Genomic DNA, 16,204 nt, shown 5'->3' on the forward strand with positions numbered 1-16,204 from the left:
TCCCTTACCACTTCCAGTGCCTCGCTACCTATCGTAAACTGCTGTTCTCTTCCGAGACTGCTAAACATTGGTTTTCTGTAGATCAATTTTTAGACCCACCCTTCTGCTTTGCCTGTCCAGGTCAGTGAGCATGCATTGCAATTGGTCCCACTTTTATAGCACCTCCATCTTCAAGGACCTTGAATATCGCCCCTAATTCGAGATGCTTATTATGGAATTTCAACGTTCAACCCAGCCAATATGCAAACCGAGTGCTCCGGGAATTCATACATAGCCCAGCCAGGCCGCACAAAAGAGATACGTAACCTTTTCATAGCGTTTATCCAAGACGATAAAAACGGTTTAAAGAAGATACGAATGAGAGAACTTCGTTGTGGAAACTTCGTATATGTCTGCTAATGTCCGGCTTAATTAGTTTTTGAGACGCTCTAGAACAGGTCTTTAGGACGTATTCGAAAAGCTGGTGTAGAAATAGGCTTGACAAGCGACACAAATAATCCTTTTGCCAAAGCTATTCATATCCAATTTCTAAACGTTTTTAAGACGTTATGAAAAAGATGCTCTAGAAGTGGTCTTGAAAGGTTTACGATAATCTGAAGCTAATTTTCGCGGATTCCAGGGGCGCGATCGGAGATCGCTGTTCGAAACGCGCATTCAGTTTCGCCTCACGGAAGTGGTCTAGGCTGCGCCGACGTCGGCAGCCGCGCCCGTCGGCGCGGCCTAAGCCAAGCGCGTGAGGTGAAACTGAACGCACGTTTCGAGCAAAGATCGCCGATAGCGCCCCAGATGAGTGGAAGCGTCGGTGTTGAGTGTAACGGAGCCTATGACGCAGTGCCAAGCACTGTTGCCTGAGAGGCTGGCGCATCCTATAACAAGTCACATGAAAATGAGCATGTTAGCAAAAATGAATGCGTAATACCGCCTTTAGTATACTACAACGATGCTTACAACCAAAATGGGAATTACATCCTGCAAAGAAAAAATGGGCACGTCTTGACAGGCGGCCAGGCCAAGGCCTTCATGCCGAGAGTGCATGAAATGAGAACATTATGACCAAACAACACTTTATTAAAGAGTAATGCTTATGCAAGGTTTGAGCGAGCTGTGTGAGAAATGCTAAGTAAATAGAAAAGTACATCAACAATGACGAAAGTCGCACAAAAAACTCGTAATGAACTCGAAAGTGAACAACGTTGACTAGTGCATAAACAAAATTTCTAAGTACATGTTGCTACTAGGGGTCCGAAGATGTAGGAATGTACTTTGCTCATGGAGGTGTAAGGGAACGTGAGGCTGGGCCCGATATTCGGGACGTTTGACAAACAGGTTTATATTTACATATTTACAAGAAAATTCGAAATAGTACAGAGAAAGTTCGTGAAGAAGTTGTAGCAGCTGTTCAACTCCAGGAGTCCATCGCTCCTTTTTTGCCCTGCGTGGTCATTGTTCAGTCATTTCCCCCAATACGGCGCCAGGAGACCGATGACATCAGGTCCCGCCAATTCGGACGTCTGCTGCCCTTTCCCTCCGAAGAGAGTTTGTCGGAAACGCTCGCACATCACTGGGCACAAATAGGGGAAGGGGGATCGTACACTGACTCCGCTCGTTGACTGTCTCCGATCGTGCACCGACTCTGTCCCCGGCGTGGACATGCTAATTTGGGTGGCTGACAGGTGATGGCCGTATCCTTGCACTATTTGCCCAAACCTCGCCTGACCGAGGTGCTCCCGTGCTGGCTATAAATCATCTGTTTTGAGAACCATTTTGACGAGGCCGTCGGCCCGTTCCCCATAATCGCGCTGTCCGTGACCGGAAGTTGTCGCGGTGTGAACGGCCGACAGAAGAGTACACATACAAAAATGAACGCAAAAACATGGAGCGTGCTAAAGTTTCTTATTTAGCATAGTAAATAGCACGTGCTATCAGATGAACAAGTGCTATTTAGAAGCGATATCGCAGCGAATGCAAGAAGTAGACTGAAAATGCAAGAGTTTGAATTACACGGTAACTGCCTCCAAGCAATGTTACTAATCATCTAGAAGCTTGAAAAGAACACAAAAAGAAATACCGCCGCATACCATCATAAAACAATCCTGTGACGAAAACCAAACAATGGGAACAATTCAAAATTGAAAATATGGCCTTTAGGATATGGGAAAGAATGTAATAGCGAGAGAATTAAAGAACCGTACAACCAAAAAGCAACAATGAAGTCAAATTAGTATAGAATACTCAAACGGGGGAGTCAATGTAACAAGTGAGCACCACTGTAGTACAGTGAACGATGAGAGTGAGTAATGCTGCACAAATAATCTTGGCACTCCAGAACAGGAGAAATGAATGTGTAAACCTCATATTAGAAACTTACATAAACCTGGAAATAAACTGGAATGCACTGGAAGCTGCATTCCACTAACCAAGGAAGCAATGCTCATAATAAATACTGATTGGTTTGTCTAAAAAGCCCTGTACAAGAGGCAAACACGTACCACTCTGGCAAGAACAAAGTTGCAGTGAATAATTTGTAAACCGGCGAATACATTAGTACACTGACATGTTACACTTTGCACACATCTCCAGTCTCCTAAAGTAAGGAAAAAGCACTCTGAATGACAAAAAGGTTTAACACATGTAGCTTTACCAGTTCACCCCCCTTTCACATCCAAAAATATTTGGCCCACAGTCCAGGCAGAGTTTCATCGATGAATAGCTTGAGAGCACACTACTGAAGATTCTCCAGTCCCACCGGCTGTGGTTGCTAGTGGCTATGGTCTTGGGTTGCTAAGCACGAGGTCGCGGGATCAAATCCCGGAGAAAACACCCGTGTACTTAGATTTAGGTGCACGTTAAGGATATTTAGGTGGTCTAAAAATCTCCGGAGTCCCCCACTACCGCGTGCCTCACAGTCAGAAAGTGGTTTTGGCACGTAAAACACCATAATTAAAAAAAAATTCTGCAGTCCCACTGGCAATGGAACAGTAGTACATGCTACTAGTTGAAATGGTTTCAGCGTAGACACAGTTGCTTCCTTGGACAGGTATGCCCAGATAACTGCACTGGTGCTCCATTTTGTCGAAGTGGACACGTTTCAGCACTACGCCGGTAGTTGAAATGTTTTGAATGCACTTGCAGTGGCTTCAACAGAAAGACTTGCCAACATACCACCGCTGGCATATACACTTGCTCTTCATGAGTAGAACTGAACTCGAAGTGTCCCCTCTAGGTTCGCTTGCTAGGTAAGTGGGCAGGTCTACACATTCTTTCAACTTAATGTAGTTTAATGAAACAAATAACATCACAATTAAGCTACTATGTGGAAGACATACTAAATTTTATTATGACTTATGAAAGTGGTGAGTACACAGAGTATGCAACTAAAACACTGTATCCAAATCACAAAAACAAACATAAGCAAGGCTAAATATAAAAATTCAGGGCGGGCACTTGACCTCACCTCTTTCGATACCGTGCTCGTAATGAATCATTAACAAAAAGCCCATTTGTACCAGTTCTCTTGTCTGCAACATTCTTGCTAAACGGGAGACTAAAATACCACGATGACGGCTCTATTGCAGAGATCGGCAAGCTGCGCAGAGAGAGTAATTTGCGCGCCTTTCTTCCTATTCTGCAAAATGCGACTTTCTTGCTAGTTTCGCACATAGCGGCCGATACCGATGCTAGGGACACACAAGCACTATTTCGTCCCTCTGACTTTCATCCTTGTGCTGCTCTTCACGCCTTAATTACAGCGTCTTTGAAAAGGCGCTTCACATAGCAACATGACAATGAACATGAATAGCACATTAGTGCGCTCTCAAATTGAAAACACTGCTGATTTCCAAATTAGAACCATACAAACAAATCGCACAACCCAAACTAATCACAAGATATCATTTTCTTGACAGCAAAACGCTGCAACACTTACATGACAAGGGGCAGCGTATATTGGCTATCACATTGGATAGAAACACCCGCTGACGAATAAAGTCCACGAAGTTTGAAACTGAACAACGCTGCCTGTCACGGCAGGTACTGACAGGTCACGTTTTGCCTGGCAAGCATATGTCGTGACATGCCGCAGCAGTATCTGCCGCGAGATGCCATCGGTAAAACTTTGCCACACACTTCGTCACGGGACGTTTTCGCCTGGCGTAGTAACTATGGTACGCTCAGTTTCACTATTGCCTTGATTGAGCTTTGAAATTCTATGATAAATATCTCTAATCTTGAGTGATTTTCAAGATTAAGTAAGATCTTCTCTACCTTGCGTCATTAGATGCAGAGTATGCCCGCCTCGTCCAACAGCTCCTCTACAAGAATGCCACGTTGGCTGCGCTCATATGGCCTTTACGTTAAAAAAAAAATGCTACTGATACTGATACTGAAACTGTAGCTCAAGAAGCTACTGACTAGACGCAGGAATCATCCTCTGACGAACGTCACAAGCATACGGCCTGTCGCCAACTGCTCAGAAGCCGTGTTGTCGCAGCAAGACTTATTGCCGCCGGACTTCGAACCGCATGACATACCAGAAGTTCCACACTGGACGATGGCAAAGCCAACGGTGAGACTCTCAATCCCCGGAATAACGAAGAAGTCGAAAATAACGCTTGCTGTGCTCAAGCATTTCGCGTTATCCTACATTGTGCACATGTATGGATATACCGAACATGCTTTTGCAGATGGTTCTGTGACACACACCTCTTCCGCGCTAGCTTACACGGTACATGGAATGGGGATCGCTCAACGGTTCAAGATAGGACACAGAACGTCGTCTACAGCAGCTGAGTTGACCGGAGTTGGAGAAGCAGTTCGCCGCATACCGCAACAAAGCCTCGAGAAATGGGCAGTGTTCTGTGACTCAAAACCAGCACTGCAACTCGTCAGCAATTATATGAATCACATAACCGCATATAAACGAGAAGAAAGGGGGTTATCCGAGGGGCCCGCTGACCGCATATAGTAATCTGGTTTATGATATGTCTCTACTTGCTGAGGCTTCTCAATCTGGGCTAAAGGCGCGCACCGACGGGAAGACTATAAAACTTAGTTTTTCCCGGTATGACATCAACGCCTTGCTCCATAACTCCATCAAAACCTCCGTGGCGCGACAAGGGGACGACCCCGAACATCACCAGCAGCACCTCCATAGACTTTAAGCTGGTTTGCGATTCCGGCTTCCACTTCGGTTGCGGAGAGACCAGAAAACACTCATCCGTCGATTACGGCAGGGTGTGGCGTATACACTCACCGATACCTTCACAAGATCGGACAAGACCGGGACCCTGACTGTAGCGTCTGTCACACTCCCGGGACAATAGCTCACGTACTTTGCGTGCGCCCTCTATATGCGGCAGAGCGAAGAACACTTAAGTCTAGTGTTGACTGCTTGGACTCCTGTCCCTTTTCGGAAGGAAAGGTTGTAGGCGCGTGGAGAAGAGTTGACCATGCCGAACGTGCCATAAAGTTACGCTTGAACTTTCTACGTGAGACTGGTTTAGGCGATCGCCACTAGAACCTGTGAGAAGTGCACATAGTGCGAAATGTGTTTGCGCGATAACTTTTTGTGTGGACAAGATTACTCTTGCGTGTATTGTGTCTACATCGCGCATCCACGTATTGGACAACGTGTATATAGTAGCTCATTGTACCATGCCATAATCATCCGCCACCTACCAATCCCTGTATTTCCCATTTCCCCTTACCCCAGTGAGGAGTAGCAGAGTAGAGACACGCTCTGCAGGCCGACCTCCCCTCCTTTCTCTTAATTAATATCTCCTCCTCATCCTTTAGCAAGAGGCGCGACACGTTTCGCCTAGTAGTAGTATAAAATTTATTTAGCTTAAGGGTATTGGGGGGTGGGTGGGTCCCTCAGTCTAAGGCTCCACTAGTCTCTGTGGATCGCTGGGCTTGACTGAGAAGAGCTCTCTGGCTCTCTGGATATTCGCTAGCAAGCTAAACCTCCCACTGCCTGTAACTCGGTATTTGCGCCGTAATGGGCGAATTGGAATTTGGAGGCCCTAGTGTAGACGTCCACGTGACATGGGCAAAAGTTGGCCGCTCCCCGCACCAAAGACAGGTGCGTTTCGCCTAAAGAACTTGTAACTCACAAGATTCAAAAATATAGTCACGTCCCACACCTTAGAGGAGCCTTGGCCCATTCCGATTCGCATAGTGTGTGCCTGTCTCTACCGTACGATGCACAACGTAGTCCATCGGAAAGTGCAGCACCTCTAAAAACCTTTCTTTGCCAGCTAAGATAGCGTACATTGGTGCAGGAGAAGCATTCCTTTCTCATCGCCGCTGTGCCATGCTGTGCCATGCGCGAACCAGACGACGCTGTTATTCGCGAATGATTCGACGAGGTCGTACTGCAGCTAAGCTGCTCCATTAGTCAGATCTGCGCGTTTTCGTGTTGCGTAGGATCAAACATTAGGGGAGCGGAGTAGCTACAGCACCTAGAAGTAAATATTCGCAAGAACCGAATGGAACACACGCTATACTTTTTTGATGGGGCCAGTCACGGCAGCCACGTGTTCCGAGGCTCGGCGATGCGTATATTCCACACGCAGCCGCGTTTCTGCGGCGTCTCTCCACAGCCCACCGATCACTGGGCAGCTCGGCAGTGCTGGCGGCTCTCTCTCTCTCTCTCTCTCTCTCTCTCTCTCTCTCTCTCTCTCTCTCTCTCTCTCTCTCGCTCTCTCTCTCTCTCTCTCTTTCTGCTCAGCGAAAGGTCGCGGGCTAGGTGCGCTGTCGACGAGGAAACCGGCGCGTGGGCCGAAGAAATGTTGGAAAGCCTGCAATCTATTACATTTCAGCGCCCGTTCTCAAGTGGTTCAATTTAAACGGTCAGCCATCATCCATTGACGATGGGTACACCGCCATCGGCGATGCAGCAGAAGCTGCAGCTTGACCCAGTGATGCAGGTTGTTCCCGATTCAAATATGGAGCCGTCAGATAATTGTACTGCCTACTGCCATGGCTAAACACAACTCGCGTGCGTTAAGTCAGCTACACCTTCGCGCTTTATTGAGCGTCTGCACCACACTTCGAATGGTCAGTTGCTCCCTTGATTGTCTGATTCACCGCCCGTCTTCTCGCATGGGAATAATGGCGGCATTATTTATGAACATTGCTGACATTTCTGAACATGCTGCTTCAGTTACGCCTCCGCCCCCGAAAGGTATCAACAATCACTTATTCCCCATTTACCTCATAGTCCATGACATAGACAAAAAGTGTGATATGTCTGGTTAGGCAGTATTCTAGTTGGCTCAATCGCACAAGTTCGGAAGACTTCCAGATTATCTTCAAGCATTCACCGATGCATCTGCACACAGTGACGGTCAAGACACCTCTGCAGCTTTTTTCTGACCTTCGACTCAGGTACGACTTATATTTCATATACCTCATTCAACTTCGTCAAGAACTGCGGAGCTAGCAGCGATTAATGTTGCACTGAAATACGTGCAAGAGGAGTTAACCGCATCGAAGACTGCCATATTTACGGGTTCCTGCGCTGCCCTTAGCAGATCAAAAAGCAATCAGATTGATTGTCCAGTTGTGCGCAGGATTACTGACTCTGGAAACAAAATTTCATCACGTGGGGTATCTGTCGTTGCTCAATGGATACCTTCACATTTAGGCATCGCCGGAAATGAAGAGGCTGATCCGCTGGCTTCAACTTAGGCCCATAACAACTGTGTCTGCTATGAAATTTTGTGCAAGCTTGATATGACTCTCGTCTGCTGATTCGTCGCCACCTGCTCAAAAATTAAAAATTAAATTATGGGGTTTTACGTGCCAAAACCACTTTCTGATTATGAGGCACGCCGTAGTGGAGGACTCCGGAAATTTCGACCACCTGGGGTTCTTTAACGTGCACCTAAATCTAAGTACACGGGTGTTTTCACATTTCGCCCCCATCGAAATGCGGCCGCCGTGGCCGGGATTCGATGCCGCGACCTTGTGCTCAGCAGCCTAACACCATAGCCACTGAGCAACCACGGCGGGTACCACCTGCTCAAGCAGCTAGCATCCATACCAGCGCGTCGCAAATGCAACGCTCCCGCCCAGTGTTCGCGGTCGAGGCTTGCTTCATCACGCTAGAGCGCAACTATACTCAAGCTAAGGGTTGGCTGTGTGAATGTGTGCGAAATTTTATACCGACAAGGACGTGTGGCCAGTCCATCGTGTACGTCTTGCGTTCACTGTGAGCCACTTCAGCAACTGATATTGGAGCGTCCTGCTTGAGTTGCGTTGAATGGTTGTAGGCTACTGGTGGGATTAGCCTTGCAGTTGCAACCGTAGCGACACTTAAAGTAAATAAATCACATAAATCAGTCACGGACCTCGCAATTAGAAATAGTCACTCCTAAGGTCACCATGTGGAGGAGCGTCCTGTTTTCAGTGCGCAGCGCATGTCGCTAGGGAGGGACTACAATCTTCTTGGCCTGCGGTGTACGACACTCGACGAATATCTGTACCCCAGTGGTTGTGCGTCTCTACGCGATCAGGCTCATCGCACTCTCCTTACTGTTCTAGAATTAACTTAGATTCACGTTTGTGATTCGGACACAAGATTCGGATTTCTTCTATTTAACATTTTTGAGTAGCGTGACCTGCAGTGACCGGCCTTAATGTTCGTGAACTGTACTGTGTGCTCTACTTTATTCTTTTAGATTGGTCTTTCTTTCCTCTTTCCTCCCCTCCTTCCTACATCTTTTATTTTTATGTTTCTGTCCCTTCCTTTCTGAAAAGTAGGCAGGCGTCGTGGCCCTTCTGGTGACAGTTGCCAGCCCGATTTTCGCTTTGCTTTACCGGTCAGATGTATATGGTTTTTTTTTTTAAAGTTATAATATAATAATTCCACTTTCACACGCCGACACGCCCACAAAAAAAGAAGAAAAAAGAAAGGAACCGTACGCTGAACTCTTGAGCATGTTTTATTTTTATTCAGGTTCGAGTCAGCACACAAAATGACGCAACAAAATTGCCCCACGCGAGAGCTCACGTAACATCAAGGCAGTGCCAATGACAAGATGAGTGTATATACTTTCGGACATATAATACGTAGAAAAGAAAAAAACAACAACCGTATTATGCACGTTATCGGAGGACTATGACATACGGCTCGCAGTGTATTCGTGGGTTCATGGGCTTTGGCAGTCCTTTTTTTTTTTTTTTTTCAGAACACGGACCGACGAGGGTACATGGAAAAATATATGACTCTTTTTGGCACGCGTGTCCTTGCGTTGTGCAACTCGCACGTAACGCTACGTAAGCACTCCTGCCAAATTAAAAAAAAAGAAAGAATCAAACTAGACTACACGTCGCGCCAGCTTGCTCACCACAACTGGTAGAGGTACGAGCACAAATCGTGCATTTTGCCAGAACAATGAATGGACAGGAGTAAGCGAGTCATAACTAAACTGCCGATATTTGTTTTGCGTGTGTACCGACAACACTTGGACTACTTTGTTTATTTTGAGTAAAAAAAAAGAAAACACGCTTTTAACGCAACAACGGCACGTGCCAAACAGAGCCACAGCATGCAGCATCTTTTGCGATATGGTGCGGCGCAGGAAGAATACAATTCGTCTGCAAGACTTTCCGTACACAGAAGGCACTGCGGGCTCGCGACGGGACTTACTTTAGGCACACTTGTGTTATTGTATTCGAGGAATTACAGTACATAAAACGGAGTATATTCGAGGTAGGGAGCACGACAGCCACAACATTTCTCCGGCTGCCGTGGTTCACATGTGGCTGGCTCATCGCACTGCGCCGATACAGAGCGCGCACTGATCACAACTAGCACGAGTCTTATCGAGGCACTTGGTCATTGGACACTTTTGACGCATGGGACTAGCGTGCGACTATACGTAAGCGTATAGCGTAAAAATGCCCCTCGCAGCTATATACGAACGTTTGGCAACAAGCCTGCAGAGACGTACACACAAGGCAGCACCGACTGTTTCAGCCAAGGCTTAACAACACAAGAGTTCTCAATAACACTGCACATGATAAGAGGATAAAGCTGGCTTAAGAGTCTCACTTCGAGCGTCGCTGCGATGCTGTGTTGTAAGTCTGAAAAAAATTAAAGGACAGCAAGGCACTGCTCCAATCTTAGAGCAAATTTTTGGTAATGGCGCTTTCCTACGCCATGTTGCTCGTTTTGAGCACATAACCTATTCTACTCTGATTTGCAGTTGGCACCTCTTTAATTCTTTGCTTCCCGCGGCGCGTCATGTGGCCATCACAATGTGGCTCGTGCATATATATCTTCGTCTTGGAAGAGGTTCGTAAATTATCAATGGGCGGCCGGTGGTTCTGGTTGAGCTTCGGAAACCTCTCAGTTGAAGGAAACGTAGATTGTTATTTATCCGTCATCTTGGTCACTCTCAACGCTTACCATCTGGCATAGATTCAAGCCTGATTCAAGAGGAACTACTTCAAAGCTGCAGGAAAGGAACTAAGAAGCACAAGAACGAGGTTTCCATGAATACCGAAAACACGCACTGACGCTTCAGTCGCACTGTTGAGATGCCGGTGACACTACATCTGACGGGAAGAATGATTAAGTGCGTCTACGCCTGTATCGGACCTTTACCATTACAAAAGGTGCGTAACGGTAAACAAGTGAGGGAAAAAAATGGGATCAAACTAGGATATTACGTAATGGTATAAAGTTCAAGATGTCGCCGCAGAAAATACCTTCACAAACACTGAAATTACTGGGCAGACCGCGGATGATGTGCACGTCAACTTAACACTTCTGTGACGTAGTTTCAAAGCACGTCCAGAATAGAAGCTGTCGAATTATTTTCGCAATGAATTACGTGTGCATGATGAATGATAGCGTAAGGAACGACATCCCTTCCTTGTGGCTATTCTAAAGCCAATAAAGAAAGCTTCGAACTGAACGCTTTGTCGAGCAAATAGATTACTTAAATGTAAATTGGGCTTTCGGACTTTATTGCATATAACGGCTTAACTCAAAAGCAAGTTACCCATACTAGGCCCGTTTGCATCGCGGGTTGGCTCGTTCGGGTAACTGTGGGACGTTGTGGCTGGGGAGGCTGGAGGCAGCGCGCATCTGCCTCTTCCATTTCAGTTGTTGGTGGAAATAAATACCGCTCGTAACAACACGCACCATGTTATATTGCTGCAGAAAGCCAGAAGAACACAGAAAGTATGAGTTCTTAAAACCGGCGCAATTGTTCTGGGCTGCCTTCACGCAAACAAAATATTGTTCGTAGTTTGAGCACAAAATAGACGCACGAAGCATCAGTGATTGGGTATAGTCAGGGGGTGAAGTGCTGGAGACCATGAGCCGAGCATAGTTTTCTGCTTGCGTGGCTGACTTTGGGCTCCTTAGTTCGCCGTGCTCGTAAAAACCTAGAGTTAAATGTTTGTCTTTAATCAAAACGCCAGAGTATAGGTATCACATACATAATGTACGACTGGGCTAAAAAGTTCGTGCCACAAAAAGTTACGCCGCTTTAAGCAGCCTTCGCAACTTTATCGCTTGACATCCCGCAGTCTACCGTGCGGAACCGAGTTGTTCGCTGGTCAAAAACGTAGCTAAGCTCCCGGCTCTTGCTTTTCTGTTCTGTCTCTCAATACTCAAGTACGCGCCATTTGTAAATGTGCTGTCCTTATGGCAATTTCCTAACATATTTATATTATTTTAGTGTAATTAAATAAAAAAACATATTCTAAGGACTGGTTGTTGGACTTGTTTTCTATCTTGATCCCCAGACATATGTTTCGGGAATGGGCAAATTATGATAACTTACACGAGAAGAACGATACCCGAGGAATAAAAATTGCAACGCTGCAAAGGAAGTACGGATATAGCTTTGTGAACAGGTCTATTAAAACATTTAAAATGCACCAGAACGATACACTGCACAGGATTATTGTAATTACCAGCCTTTTGCAAATAGCACTTTCGCAGACCTTCCCCAGACCAAACCAAAGAAGCGCTTTACACAACATTTATATAGTAAAAAAGTAGTTCACATTAAATGCTGCATTTGTTGCTGCTGGTAGAATTGGGAGATCTGTTCTGGTTACTGAGTTCAAAGTTGCATGCGCGCTGTTCAAATTTTCTTGTGATATTGTGTTTGTCGGGAGTTTTCGAGAAAAGAAATTTAGACCATTTATGAAAAACAATCCCTAGTATTATAATGTTTCAGTTAAGTGTCACCTACAACTTCCTTTGCATAATCGGTTAACCGGTTACCTAGATAAAGCAGGACGAATTCGCAAAGCTTTTTGTTCGTATGTGTTCTTTGCCAACGACCAGCCGCACTCACCAATAATTTGCTCAACATCGTAATTGGATGGCCACTTGCTGTTACGAACAACTTCGTCTTAAGAAATTTCTAGGGCGGGGATACAGGGCCTGATTTTGCCATGTATCCAAATGAAAGAAGAAAAGTTATAAAGCTTCTTTTTTAAAGACTGCACCCGGTCCACAGTGGCACGATGAGTGCGCTAATAGCAGTACAAATTTAACACAACGATATCTATCTAGGTGAAAATTATTCAGAGCGAGACCTGCATCGCGTTTATTGGAAACAATGACGCCGCCTAATTCGCATGTGCCCTCTGCTGACTAAGTGCGCCTGTGAGGCAAGATAAATCTTACTCTCGCTAGCGTAGCATTAATCAGAATACAGAGACTTCCTCAAAAAAGTCTATATACAGTGCAGTAAGCAACAGCTTCTCTGAGCACATGTTTCCACAAGCTTGGTGGAATAAATGTTTCTTTGATAGGCACTTGATCGCTAGCGCTCGAGATCTTTCCTGCAGAAAGGAAACACGGAGAGAAAGGTCAGCACTCGCTCCTACTGCCGCATAATACCTGTTTGTAAATGCCACTAATTCTCTAAAGCTCAGTAAGAAACACGACATATGACCATGTGATAGTATGAATTTCTAAACTCAAGTTGAGAAACTCATGCGCGTTTCATGTAAGTCAGCAGTAGTGGTCTTCCTCTGCCAATAACTGACTGCAGCGGAGGTTTAGGCACACAAATACAAGCTAGTTGTATATTTTTTCATTTTATAGAAAAAAAAAAATGAGAATACGCGCCATGTCGTTCACTGGGTACGCGTCACTGCTTGCCATTTAAGACGGCGTATATTAATATAATCACCGGATAATTCTGGGTACTGGGGCGATAATACGGTAATCTTACTTATAACTGATTATCTGGTTTGTAAAAAAAAGCGCGAACGGTATAAGTACCGTGCGTAGCGCAAGATTGAACTTCGCTTACTAAATACGAATTCTCAGAACAGTGAGCTGGATGTATGAGGCCTTTAAAGAACTTATAAAACCGGGTAACGGTGGCACCATGTGTATGACACATATCCAATCGGAAAGACGAAATTCGTTCGCATTGTCAAGCCCTGATTCTCGATTCTTGGCACACATAGCTCGTACAAGAAATAACACTAAGCCGGAAGACTTCCAATGCTTGATAGACCACAGCATGTGCGAAGCTTGAACTTTCGCCCCGCTACTGGCATACGAGAAATACAAGGAGCGTAATGAACATGATCACCCATTTCTTCGCTGTGCAGGCTCTTAGTTGTATTTACTTTTAAAAGCGACAAGCTTGAGCCTCTAGCGAACGCATTTTTTGAAAAGCATAAAACAAAAACCCTAACAAGCAAAAAGAAAGTGCCACACGCAAAAATGGAACCTTCGGTGACCAGTCAAATATAAAAATCTCGATTTGTGTCTTGGTCACGTAGCCAACACAGTGAAGCTTACACAACTTTACACAAACAACGAGCTTCACAAATACGCGGAATGCCAAAAGCATCACCTCACAAAATCAATGCAGTCTTGATAAAGTCAGGGACGAGTCGTGTTTTCTTTTTTTCTTTTCTTTAGCGACGACATCGACTAGACATTCACACATCGTTGCCCGATGTTCAATATCTCCGCTCATCTACGCGCTATCCCGTATGACGAAGGTGTAAAAAATAATCATGATTAAAAAAAAAGCAAACGTGAGCGATTCGGTATATACAAAGGGAGACGCACCACAAAACACACATAATTTCACAACAACGCATTGAGCATTCACAAACCGCCTCGCTCCGAACACGCATTCGCTGCTGTCTTCCCAGTGGTTAACCTTTCCTCCGGCGTCAGTTCCTGTCTTCGGCCGGATATGACGTTGCGCGTGCGTCCGGCACAACGCGCAGCTCAGCCCAAGCCTGGCCGAGCGATTGACCGTGGCTTGTGATGAGCACATGTTGACAACGATTTTTGAAGTCGACCTCGGCACTGGTCTACGGTTCCCACCGACACAAGCTAAGAACGTTCACAATACTCTTGGCGTGCGGGTTGTGGGGTATCCAGCAAGGAGGAACAAAGTTATGGGAATGCTGACGTATGATCACAGGCTGGGCGTGTGTGTGTAACTTGTCCGGAGGGCTTAATAAACACGCTCCTTACGATAGGAATAATGTCGAGAAGAAAGAAGAGGCCTCCTCTTGCGATCAGAGTCCGTGCGCGCGCAGTTCTTTCGTCAATGGGAACCGGTCGGCACCAATCGAACCGGTGGCCTTCTTGGGAGTGAAAAGCGGTTGGCGCTGGAAATCGTTCTTTCGAACAGCCGGCCGCTTCTGTCTCACTTGAGCACGCGCACTGGAATGTATGTAGGCTGCACCGGTTTCTGTGTGGGGGAAAAAAGCGAGGTGAAAAATGAATTAGATCAGCCAGTTATGCTTACGACATCCACCGTGATACTCCAGCTAGCTATAGCTGCAGACATCTTTGCCCATACAAAGGGCGAACCAAGCAGGCATTTGCTCTGGCTAACGTCCCCATATTTCACCTCCCATTCTGATGTATCTAGTCTAGGGTTTGGTGGACAGCCGTCCAACCAGGTAAAGCCATATAGCAATTATAAATCTTGCCACTAATAATAAAACTATGAAATTGACATTTGTCCGTACGGACACCTAAACGTCAACTTCGTCTTCTTCTTGTTCTGTTATTTATTTTTTTTTTTTTTTTGGTCAGTGGCAATATAATGATTGCTTTCGTATCTCTGTCTCCTTTCATCCACCATATATGCGGCACATATTTTATTATTTTACTTTTCTAATTTTTGTCCCAAGAACGCGGATATCTAATCTACGCATGTGCTTTTCAAGACAAAGGAAAGCGAAATCATAGCACTTTCTTTGCTTACACTAATATCACCAATGTCTAACCGTCATCTCCGCCGTAGCGGAAGCTCCTTTTATCTCCTGCAACTTCCACCACGCATAGACTTAAATCCTTCATCCTCTAATCTCCAAAATCTTTCTTAAATAGCCTGTTCTTAAGCCTTAACTTCTAGAGCACTTCAACATTGCACAATGAAAACATGGGAAAATGTACTGAAGCAAAGGAGTGAGAAATATGGATAAGATTTCTCAGCGCGCAGTTCACAGCACTTCATCAAGCATGCCTCGAGCATGCAGTTGCACGTGCACAGCATGCGCTGTCCAGCAAGTCAAACATGCGCGGAAAACAGTCAAGAGAGAAAACAAAGAGAACAGTTCTTGTTCTACATGCGCTACTGCGCAGATGCAAGCAGTGTGTTGCCATTAACACACTAAAGAAACTGATAAGAAGATTCGATAAGCGAGGATACCGGTTTTATCGATATCGTTTCCGCTGCACTCCTTCCTTTTCGCTCCTTATTCATGGTTTGTTCTACTCCTATCGGAGTGCCTCTTATATGTGGCGACATGTTGAAGAATGCGACCAACTGCGACCAACTGCGACCAATGAGCGAGGACATTAAGATGATCCATGGGACTCGATTTCTCGTTGGTTGCAGCCATATATGAAGAAAACAGACAATGAAGCCAGAGAAAGGGAAGTGAAAGTGGACGAAAAGACAACTTGCCACAAATGGCTGCCGAATTTCCTATAATGTGTACGCCGTACCAATTCGGCTAACGCGGCAGCCGTCGCCTCGTCCCAATTCTTGGGTATTTAATCTACTACATGTACGAGATTTAGCTCCTGGGGTGTCAGCCAGCGCCGCTTTGGCGGCGCCACTCGCTAACGCGGCCACGGGCTACTATTCTGGACATTGTCGAATTCCGCAATATTCTCAAACTCACCATCTTGCCAGCTCTGGTTGGCCTTGATGGCTGCTACAGCCTCTGTGATTGG

General features: G+C 45.7%; 1 protein-coding gene across 1 annotated transcript in view; it reads right to left on the reverse strand.

Annotated features, from left to right (window-relative positions):
* Positions 1-8,932: 8,932 nt before the first annotated feature.
* Positions 8,933-16,204, reverse strand: part of LOC126536382 (protein croquemort-like) — a 106,476-nt gene continuing 99,204 nt past the window's right edge. Inside the window, exon 13 of the mRNA XM_050183316.3 lies at positions 8,933-14,705. Coding sequence (XP_050039273.1) covers positions 14,661-14,705 — 45 coding nt within the window. The 3' untranslated portion in view covers positions 8,933-14,660. The remainder of the gene's footprint in view (positions 14,706-16,204) is intronic.

This window comes from Dermacentor andersoni, chromosome 4 (genome assembly GCF_023375885.2).
Source record: "Dermacentor andersoni chromosome 4, qqDerAnde1_hic_scaffold, whole genome shotgun sequence".
NCBI lineage: Eukaryota > Metazoa > Arthropoda > Arachnida > Ixodida > Ixodidae > Dermacentor > Dermacentor andersoni.